Source organism: Megalobrama amblycephala, linkage group LG6 (genome assembly GCF_018812025.1).
Source record: "Megalobrama amblycephala isolate DHTTF-2021 linkage group LG6, ASM1881202v1, whole genome shotgun sequence".
Classification (NCBI taxonomy): Eukaryota; Metazoa; Chordata; class Actinopteri; order Cypriniformes; family Xenocyprididae; genus Megalobrama; species Megalobrama amblycephala.
This window is the reverse complement of record NC_063049.1, coordinates 45,680,119-45,692,214: the sequence shown is the minus strand read 5'-3', so window position 1 is coordinate 45,692,214 and position 12,096 is coordinate 45,680,119. Positions and strand designations below refer to the sequence as shown.

The 12,096-nt window shown below is 39.7% G+C and overlaps 1 protein-coding gene across 5 annotated transcripts in view; it reads right to left on the bottom strand.

Moving 5' to 3' along the window:
* Positions 1-12,096, bottom strand: part of mid1 (midline 1) — a 50,339-nt gene that overhangs the window by 15,810 nt on the left and 22,433 nt on the right. For all 5 annotated transcript variants that reach the window (XM_048194872.1, XM_048194871.1, XM_048194870.1 and 2 more), the window contains exon 2: positions 6,366-7,096. In XM_048194872.1, the coding sequence (XP_048050829.1) occupies positions 6,366-7,043 (678 nt within the window). In that variant the 5' untranslated portion in view covers positions 7,044-7,096. The remainder of the gene's footprint in view (positions 1-6,365; positions 7,097-12,096) is intronic.

Below are 12,096 nucleotides of genomic sequence, written 5' to 3'. Positions count from 1 at the left end.
TCAAAACAACTTAAACCCAATCGCTGCAAACGCTGGGTCAAAACAACCCAACCGCTGTAACCGCTGGGTCAAAACAACCCAAACCTAACCCCTGGGTCAAAACAACCAATCGCTACATCAAAATAACCCAACCCCAACCCAACCGCTGGGTCAAAACAACTTAAACCCAATCGCTGCAAACGCTGGGTCAAAACAACCCAACCGCTGTAACCGCTGGGTCAAAACAACCCAAACCTAACCCCTGGGTCAAAACAACCCAATCGCTACATCAAAATAACCCAAACCCAACCCCAACCCCAACCCCTGGGTCAAAACAACTTAAACCCAATCGCTGCAAACGCTGGGTCAAAACAACCCAACCGCTGTAACCGCTGGGTCAAAACAACCCAAACCTAACCCCTGGGTCACAACAACACAACCCCAACTGCTGGGTCAAAACAACCCAAACCTAACCCCTGGGTCAAAACAACCCAATCGCTACATCAAAAATAACCCAACCCCAACAGCTGGGTCAAAACAACCCAAACCGAATTGCTGCAATCGCTGGGTCAAAAACAACCCAACCGCTGTAACCGCTGGGTCAAAACAACCCAAACCTAACCCCTGGGTCAAAACAACCCAATCGCTACATCAAAATAACCCAACCCCAACCCCAACCGCTGGGTCAAAACAACTTAAACCCAATCGCTGCAAACGCTGGGTCAAAACAACCCAACCGCTGTAACCGCTGGGTCAAAACAACCCAAACCTAACCCCTGGGTCACAACAACCCAACCCCAACTGCTGGGTCAAAACAACCCAAACCTAACCCCTGGGTCAAAACAACCCAATCGCTACATCAAAAATAACCCAACCCCAACAGCTGGGTCAAAACAACCCAAACCGAATTGCTGCAATCGCTGGGTCAAAACAACCCAACCGCTGTAACCGCTGGGTCAAAACAACCCAAACCTAACCCCTGGGTCAAAACAACCCAATCGCTACATCAAAATAACCCAAACCCAACCCCAACCCCAACCCCTGGGTCAAAACAACTTAAACCCAATCGCTGCAAACGCTGGGTCAAAACAACCCAACCGCTGTAACCGCTGGGTCAAAACAACCCAAACCTAACCCCTGGGTCACAACAACCCAACCCCAACTGCTGGGTCAAAACAACCCAAACCTAACCCCTGGGTCAAAACAACCCAATCGCTACATCAAAAATAACCCAACCCCAACAGCTGGGTCAAAACAACCCAAACCTAACCCCTGGGTCAAAACAACCCAATCGCTACATCAAAAATAACCCAACCCCAACCCCTGGGTCAAAACAACTTAAACCCAATCGCTGCAATCGCTGGGTCAAAACAACCCAACCGCTGTAACCGCTGGGTCAAAACAACCCAAACCTAACCCCTGGGTCAAAACAACCCAATCGCTACATCAAAATAACCCAAACCCAACCCCAACCCCAACCCCTGGGTCAAAACAACTTAAACCCAATCGCTGCAAACGCTGGGTCAAAACAACCCAACCGCTGTAACCGCTGGGTCAAAACAACCCAAACCTAACCCCTGGGTCAAAACAACCCAATCGCTACATCAAAATAACCCAACCCCAACCCCAACCGCTGGGTCAAAACAACTTAAACCCAATCGCTGCAAACGCTGGGTCAAAACAACCCAACCGCTGTAACCGCTGGGTCAAAACAACCCAAACCTAACCCCTGGGTCAAAACAACCCAATCGCTACATCAAAATAACCCAAACCCAACCCCAACCCCAACCCCTGGGTCAAAACAACTTAAACCCAATCGCTGCAAACGCTGGGTCAAAACAACCCAACCGCTGTAACCGCTGGGTCAAAACAACCCAAACCTAACCCCTGGGTCACAACAACACAACCCCAACTGCTGGGTCAAAACAACCCAAACCTAACCCCTGGGTCAAAACAACCCAATCGCTACATCAAAAATAACCCAACCCCAACAGCTGGGTCAAAACAACCCAAACCGAATTGCTGCAATCGCTGGGTCAAAACAACCCAACCGCTGTAACCGCTGGGTCAAAACAACCCAAACCTAACCCCTGGGTCAAAACAACCCAATCGCTACATCAAAATAACCCAACCCCAACCCCAACCGCTGGGTCAAAACAACTTAAACCCAATCGCTGCAAACGCTGGGTCAAAACAACCCAACCGCTGTGACCGCTGGGTCAAAACAACCCAACTGCTGTGACCGCTGGGTCAAAACAACCCAACCGCTGTGACCGCTGGGTCAAAACAACCCAACCGCTGGGTCAAAACAACCCAAACCCAACCGCTGGGTCAAAACAACCCAATCTCTGTTGTAAAACCCAATTGCTGTTAAAACAACCCAGTCGCTGGGTCATAACAACCCAAATCCAATCGCTGCAAACGCTGGGTCAAAACAACCCAATCGCTGGGTCAAAACAACCTAATCTCTGTGGTAAAACCCAATCGCTGTCAAAACAACCCAATTGCTGGGTCAAAACAACCCAATCGGTGCAACTGCTGGGTCAAAACAACCCAATCACTGGGTCAAAACGACCCAATCGGTGCAATTGCTGGGTCAAAACAACCCAATTGCTGGGTCAAAACAACCCAATTGGTGCAATTGCTGGGTCAAAACAACCCAATCACTGGGTCAAAACGACCCAATCTCTGTTAAAACAACCCAGTCGCTGGGTTTGTCCATTTTAAACCCAACTTGGGTTGTTTTTAACCCAGCATTTTTTTAGAGTGTAGTGTGTTGAAACTGGCGGTTATGGTAAGGGGCGGGACATTTCCCAAACACCAATCACAACACACTGCTCCAGCCGACCAATCAGAGCGCATCGTGATTTTTAGAAGGAGGGGCTTCATAGAGACAGGAACTAAACAGAGCGTTACTGACAGACTGGGAAGAGAGGAGCTGCAACAATGGAGAATATGAGGAGAATAATCAACCTGTTCTAGTAGAGCCCAAAACAACATCAAGACTCGGCTGATATTTCTGCAGTACAAGTTCATTTTCAAAAGCACAAGCATCAGACAAACCCCAGTGAAATATGATAGCTGGAAATTATTACTGTAGTGTCTGTGAGCTTCAGAATCATTCCCAACGATCAGATTTTTCTCAGGAAGGAACGGGACGCTTCGAGACAAAGGTGTAGAAACAAACACACTTTCCAACAAGAGGAAACCGCCTGACTTCCCTTATTCATCCGTTTCCAATTACTTTCCACTCATTGTCCACCGGTGAGAAGGTCACAGTGTGTTTGGTTAGTGTTGCTGCTCCATTCAGTAAAATTAACATCTATATTATTGTTAGATTAGATTCGATAAACGTTATTTATCCACCGAGAGGGAAATTCACATGTTAAAGCAGCATTTGATATAAACCATATTCAGCAATACATTCAAAGAAGAGAAAACCGTGTATTCTTCTGGAGTCAGACGTGTTCGCGTGTCTTCACTAGGGTCTGAATGTTTTATAACACCACTTTAGGCTTTCTAAAATCTTCTAGCAGTAAATATAACCTCTGTCTATTATTTATTAGAAAACACAACAGTTATGAGGGGTTTAGTGTATAGACGGAGAGCAAAAATACTGTTTTACACTATCAGTCAAAAGTTTGGGGTCACTGAGGTTTATTAATGTTTCTGAAAGAGTCTCAAACTTGTGTTTATTTGATCAAAAATACAGTAAAAATAGTGAAATATTTTTACAATGTAAATCAGCTGTTTTCTATGTGAATAAATAGTAAAGTGTAATTTATTCCTGTGATCAAAGCTGAATTTTCAGCATCATTACTCCAGTCTTCAGTGTCACATGATCCTTCAGAAATCATTCTGATATGTGTGTGTGTGTGTGTGTGTGTGCACCCATCCGTGCTAATCCAAGCGGTCACAAACAACACAGCACATGTGCTCCTCTCTTCACAACACAAGCATGATCAGGCAGAGAAATCATGTAAAATAGGTCACATGACGCAGCAGTGACCCTCAGCATGAATCATTCATGGCCCGCAGCAGCGACAGACAGCAGAAGAGCAGAGGACGCCGAGATGATCTGCTGCATTCAGTTATTGTCTTCAGTGTGTAATAGTGTTGTGTTGATATGAAGGGATAGAGGGCAGGTCAAAGGTCACATATATAGAGAATCATAACAACCGTAAACATAAGACCATCTAAAGCACTTATGATTTATGCATTTCAGAAACATGTTATTCAGCCTGGAGGGGGTTATTGTTTTTATAAAATGTGGGCATGCAATATATGATAAATTATAAATATTTAAAAACTGCTCTGCCAAGAAATATAGTTTGTTAGCATAGAAGTTGGCGAGCAAAACAGAAACTTGGCACATTAATAGCTGGAAAAGTATTAGCATTTTTGAGGCGATACGTCAAAAACGGTTCTGAATCATAAAGATGTGAGTTAATGAGCTTGACGAATCAGTTCTTATAAAACACGGCTTCAGAATTCACTTTTGAGGTCTGACTGTAATTTATGCTGGAGAATAAAAAATGCACGTCTCTTCTAGTAACCTCAGACCTTACTTTATTCATAAACAGACAATATGGTATTATAAAAACCCAGAGGAACTCATGATGAATATCCTCAAAAATTTTTTCACTTTAGAAAATTGTCCTAATGTCTGTAGAAGCTACCTTCATCCTATTAGAAAATCCCTGTTTATAGAATCAAGATTTTACAACAGCGTCCAATCAGAATTTAGAGTAAACAATCCATTTTATATCAAGAGGTCGACCAAATCTGTTTGATTTTCCCTCAAATTCTGTGTTATGATTTAATACAAAATTGTATGTCAAAAATGGTGGTAATCAATGAAACAGTTTAATCTCTTAAAAATGTAATAAATGTAAATGTAACAATTCCTTTTATTAAGTGTTGCACAAGTTTACTGTTCAAAATAAAACGAGGAAAGAAAATTGTGATATTCCTTAAACATTTTAATAAACTGTATTATTATTATTATTATTATTATTATTACTACTACTACTTTAGGAAAGGACATTCTACTGTACACATTTCTTCAGTTGTAATGTAAAATAAATTATTATTACATTATTTTTTTACAGTGAAATATAACAATAGCAATTTCTTATTTTGTTTGCTTATTTAGTTATTTTTATTTTGTAGTAATAATAATAATAATAATAATAATAATAATAACAATAATAAATATTATTATTATTATTAGAAATCATATAACTTTAATGATTTAATAATTTCTTAACATTTTAACAATAATAGGAAAATAAATTTGAATTTTTCTGGATTCTGTGTTTTATGATTTAATAAAAAAAATGTATTTGTCTCATTGTGATAATGAAATGAAGGCATAACTTACATATGGATATAATAAAAATAATAAAAACAACAATGATAATAACAGTTATTATTATTACTATTATTTTTATTATTATTAATTTATATCCATATTGATATAATAATAATAATAATAATAATAATAATAATAATTATTATTATTATTATTATTATTATTATTATTATTATTATTGTCAGTATGGCTATAAAAATACTACTATTTCTACTACTACTAATAATAATTATAATTATTATTATCAATATTACACAGCCATTTTGATATAGTAATAATAATAATAACAACAATTATTATTATTATTACTATTATTATTATTATTATGTATCAATATGGCTATATAAATACAAATAATAATGATAATAATAACAACAATAGATATTATTATTTTTATTATTTTATAGCCGTGTTGATAAATAATAAAGGTAAGTATAATAATAATAATAATAATAAATAACTGTTATTATTATTATATTTATAGCCATATTGACAAAAAAAATATAATAATAATAATTAATATTATTATATTAATATGGCTATGTAATAATAAAATTTATAATAATAATTATTATTATTATTTTATGGCTGTATTGTATGGACTATTATTATTATGTCAATACAGCTATTAAAATACTATTACTTATTTTTATCATTATTATATAGCCATATTATTATAATAATAATAATTTTTATTTATTTATTTATTTATTTTATTATTATTATTATTATTATTATATGTCAATAAAAAATAATAATAACAACAGTTATTATCTTTATTGGTTTATAGCCATATTGCTTTATCATAATATTAATAGCATTATTATTACTAATTATTTAATAATTTATATATAAATCACAACATTTTCGCTCTAAAAACAAGCGTGGCAAACCTGGATTTTTTTTTTTTTTTTTTTTTTTTTTAAAATCACAATCTCAATTTTTATTCGATTTGTATTCAGTTTTTCCCAACCCCTCCCGTCTGGTGTGGGTGTTGGAGAGCGTCTCTCACCTTCAGCTTGTCGAATCGCTCCCCCAGCGCCGCCACCTGGTGTTCGCGGTGATGCCCCACCAGCTTGCACAGAGAGCAGATCAGCTGCTCGTCCGTCACGCAGTACATGTTGACCTTCTCCTCTCCGTGCTCGGGACAGGCCAGTCCTCGGAGACGCGCGTCCGGCACGGGCTCCGTCAGCCGGTGTCCGGTGAAGGGCTTCTTGTTGGGGTGAGTCGCACGCAGGCATTCCTGGCAGTAGGAAACCTCGCAGGTGACGCAGGTCTTCACCGCCTCCTGCGGCGGGTCCTGCTCGCAGAACTGGCACTGCACCGCCTCGCACGGTGAACTCATGGCCCTGCCGTCATCCACGGCCGGAGGGAACTGGCAGCGCCGGGTCTCGGTCGGCGAGTTGGGCCCGCTCAGAGAGGCCTTCTGGAAGCGGTCGATGATGTTCTGCAGAGTGACGTTGCGCTTGAGGCCGTCTAGACCCTGCTGGTCGAGGGTGATGACATAGCGACAGGTGGGACACTGGAAGGCGGAGTACGGTTTGCTGGACTCGTCGAATGAGCTGCAGTGGGACACCAGGATGCGGTGGGCGCAGTTGAAGCACAGGCTGTGGGCGCAGGGCAGCAGCAGAGGATCCTCGAAAAGCTCCAGACAGATTGGGCAAGTCAACTCCGACTCCAGTGTGTCCATCTTCAGTGAAGCGATGGTGACGTCAGCGAAACCCAGGGAAGCCGTTTAGCCGTCTGTGAAGGAATGAGAGTCTGCGTGAGAGAGCATCTCTGGTACTTTAACACTCGAAACACATCAAGACCAGTGATAATCATCCATTCAAGCGCATTAAACGGGACAGTGAAACACTGATGATAATCATAAATGCATCAAATCATCATATCAGAATGATTTCTGAAGGGTCATGTGACACTGAAGACTGGAGTAATGATGCTGAGAATTCAGGAATAAATTACACTTTACTAGATATTCACATAGAAAACAGCTGATTTACACTGGAATAATATTTCACTGTTTTTACTGTAGTTTTGATCAAATCTTTGCGCAGTAGTGTATTTTATTTATTTATTTTTTAACGGTAGTGTTCTTTATTTTGAGCGGTAGTGTTTCTCGCTTCACATCCCACTCAAAGCTTTCATGACTCATTTATATTTGATAATCATAAGCTGTAGGAGAGAAAAAGCTCAAGTGAGAGCTCTTTATCCTGAAGTTTTCTCCTGCTACTCCAATGTTCCTCCCAAGTAAAAAAGACCCCAGTAACAGTAAAATCCTTTAGTGTTTCAGATCTCAGATTTGTCTGTAATTAGATCTCAATATGAACTCATTTATTTCTCATTAAACCAGCTGCTCCACATTCAATGGGTTCAGTCCATCTCATGTAAATCATTTTAATTTTGACTTTGACTTTTTTTTGACTTTTTTAACTTGAGTAAGTGTGTAATGTTGCCGTTTGATCATAAACAACATCTGCAAAGTTACGACGCTCAAAGTTCAATGCAAAGAGAGATATTTTCTTTTACAGAAGCGGCTGGTAGGGACTACAAAGAGCTTCTTCCTGGGTTAGTGACATCACAAACCATAAAATTTACATAAACCCCGCCCCCGAGAACACACAACAAAGGGGGCGGGGCCATGTTGGGCTGCTTTAGAGAAGAGGAAGAGTTGTTGTAGTAGAGTGTTGTTGACATGCCGTCATTTTACGCCGGACTGCTTCACAAACGAGGGTCAATTCAACACAAAAGATGAACATGACGGCACATGCTAGTGGATGAGTTGAATCAACTCCACAGCAACTACATCAATTTATCCACTAACCATTCAGAAACGTCTAAAAGTTGTAACTTCTTCCTGAGTCTCTCCATCAGTGTCGACTCCGGTTTGAACAATGTAAGGCTGAACACTTTCGTCATTTTGGCTGCGTGAGATTCTCCAGCTTTGTTGTTGTTGAGCTGTTAAAGCTCCGCCCTCTTCTGGAGCAGCAGCTCATTTGCATTTAAAGGGATCCACACAAAAACGGCGTGTTTTTGCTCACACCCAAAGAGACGCAAATTTGACAAGCTATAATAAATGATCTGTGGGGGATTTTGAGCTGAAACTTCACAGACACATTCTGGAGACACCAGAGACTGATATTACATCTTGTGAAAGATGGTCATGGTATAAGTCACCTTTAACTGTATGTATTGTTAATGCAAAACCACCAGACAAATTTTACTTTATTCAACAATCTCTCACACGCATGCGTTGTGCTGATCACATGATCAGCTTTGGCCAATACTAAGCCAGCATTCGGATGTAAACACAGAAGCTTCACTGTGTTACTGCGTCACCTGCGTAAGGTTGAACCACTGCAGTCACATGACTGTTTTAACGATGTCTTTAGTACCTTTCTGGACCTTGAAAGTGTTGATTATAATGCTGTCTATGGACGAGCAGAGCAGCTCTCAGAAAGGCGGAGTTGAGAGAGACCGAATCTTTGATCGAAGCGTTTCAGACACTGAGAAAATAGCTGATGCTGCAGTGGATATTATGACTTTGGATGAATGTGAACCTGTTGAATGACACTCCAAAACTAAATTAGGAACCTTTTAAATTGCATAACAGGGGCATTTTTAAAAATTACCCAAATGTTTGAGTTGATAATCTCTAACCTAAAATGTTCAAATATAAGCCCTCTGGTTGCATTCTAGTGTAAAAATGTTTGAGATTTTACAACCAGCCAAAATCCAACTTCAAAGCAACCAACTTTATAATTTTTCAACCAGACCCAGTGACAACTATTGGCTCATTTGATGTAGTTTTGTTTCCCACAGGGAATTTTGGGAGAAACGTCTGAAATAAGTTGATACTTTCTGAACTATTAAACAACTGCAAACACAGTGAATGTTTGCATACGTCATTAAAGCACCACAGTGATTCTGCGTCAGGCCTGATTTCATTGTGTTTCTGATTGTTTAATGTTATACTATGATCTCCTTCAGAGAGTGGCTTGACGGCTCAGTCGAGCAGAATCGCCGCTCGTACACTGAGGCTTTGTTTCTGATGGGTCCATCACGCCAAACCGGCCAAATTCTCATCATCCGCTCATTATGTGTGAAAGAAGCTCAAGCTCGTTACTCCACAATGACCTCTGAAGCCTGTGAAGATGCAGTAATTACTGTCGGAGCAACTGTTCCTCAAAGCCATCAGGAAACAAAAGACCGATTGTTTAAAGTTAATTCAATATCTGTAAAAATTTGCACAGAAACAGTCGGCTGATGTAAACAATGACCTTGATTTTTTATGTGATGAATCTATGAATCTGAACCACAATGAGGAAGTTCAAATAAAGCATGCATTATATTAATATTAGTGCACACAAATACGGCCACACATATTTCATATTTTAAAATACACAAAAAAAAATCAGCTGGGTTAAAACAACTTCATTTTAAGCAACAATATAGTAATTTTTAAACATAATAGTTGAGTTAAATAAAACTACCCAGCAGGTTGAGCAAACATTTAACAATTCGCTGGGTTAAAAACGACCCAATCACTGTTAAAACAACCCAATCGCTGGGTTAAAATGAAATTACTAGATTAAAATGACCCAATCTCTGTGTTAAAACGACCCGATCTCTGTATTAAAACGACTCAATCTCTGTATTAAAACGACCCAATCTCTGTATTAAAACGACCCAATCTCTGTGTTAAAAACGACCCAATCTCTGTGTTAAAACGACCCAATCTCTGTATTAAAACGACCCAATCTCTGTATTAAAACGACCCAATCTCTGTGTTAAAACGACCCGATCTCTGTATTAAAACGACCCGATCTCTGTATTAAAACGACCCAATCTCTGTATTAAAACGACCCAATCTCTGTGTTAAAACGACCCAATCTCTGTGTTAAAACGACTCAATCTCTGTATTAAAACGACCCAATCTCTGTATTAAAACGACCCGATCTCTGTGTTAAAACGACCCGATCTCTGTATTAAAACGACCCAATCGCTGGGTTAAAACGACCCGATCTCTGTGTTAAAACGACCCGATCTCTGTATTAAAACGACCCAATCGCTGGGTTAAAACGACCCGATCTCTGTGTTAAAACGACCCGATCTCTGTGTTAAAACGACTCAATCTCTGTATTAAAACGACCCAATCTCTGTATTAAAACGACCCAATCTCTGTGTTAAAAACGACCCAATCTCTGTGTTAAAACGACTCAATCTCTGTATTAAAACGACCCAATCTCTCAAAACGACCCAATCTCTGTGTTAAAACGACCCAATGACCCAATTGCTGGGTTAAAACGACCCGATCTCTGTGTGCTAAAACGACTCAATCTCTGTGTTAAAAACGACCCAATCGCTGGGTTAAAAACGACCCAATCTCTGTGTTAAAAACGACCCAATCTCTGTATTAAAACGACCCAATCGCTGTGTTAATACAACTTGATCGCTGTGTTAAAACGACCCAATCTCTATATTAAAACAACCCAATCTCTGGGTTAAAAACGACCCAATCTCTGTGTTAAAACAACCTGATCTCTGTGTTAAAACAAACTGATCGCTGTGTTAAAACGACCCAATCTCTGTATTAAAACGACCCAATCGCTGGGTTAAAAACGACACAATATCTGTGTTAAAACGACCCAATCTCTGTGTTAAAAACGACCCAATCTCTGTGTTAAAAACGACCCAATCTCTGTGTTAAAAACGACCCAATCTCTGTGTGTATTAAAACGACCCAATCTCTGTATTAAAACGACCCAATCTCTGTATTAACCCAATTAAAACGACCCAATCTCTGTGTTAAAAAACGACCCAATCTCTGTGTTAAAACAACCCAATCTCTGTGTTAAAACGACTCAATATCTGTGTTAAAACGACCCGATCTCTGTGCTAAAACGACTCAATCTCTGTGTTAAAAACGACCCAATCACTGGGTTAAAATAAAATTGCTAGATTAAAATGACCCAATTGCTAGGTTAAAACGACCCGATCTCTGTGCTAAAACGACTCAATCTCTGTGTTAAAAACGACCCAATCGCTGGGTTAAAAACGACCCAATCTCTGTGTTAAAACGACCCAATCTCTGTATTAAAACGACCCAATCGCTGTGTTAATACAACTTGATCGCTGTGTTAAAACGACCCAATCTCTGTATTAAAACAACCCAATCTCTGGGTTAAAAACGACCCAATCTCTGTGTTAAAACAACCTGATCTCTGTGTTAAAACAACCTGATCGCTGTGTTAAAACAACCTGATCGCTGTGTTAAAACGACCCAATCTCTGTATTAAAACGCAATGTGTTAAAACGACCCAATCTCTGTGTTAAAAACGACCCAATCGCTGGGTTAAAAACGACCCAATCTCTGTGTTAAAACGACCCAATCACTGGGTTAAAATGAAATTGCTAGATTAAAATGACCCAATCTCTGTGTTAAAACGACCCGATCGCTGTGTTAAAACGACCTGATCTCAGTGATAAAACGACCCGATCTCTGTATTAAAACGACCCAATCGCTGGGTTAAAACGACCCGATCTCTGTGTTAAAACGACCCGATCTCTGTGTTAAAACGACCCGATCTCTGTGTTAAAACGACCCGATCTCTGTATTAAAACGACCCAATCTCTGTATTAAAACGACCCAATCTCTGTGTTAAAAACGACCCAATCTCTGTGTTAAAAACGACCCAATCTCTGTGTTAAAACGACCCAATCACTGGGTTAAAATAAAATTG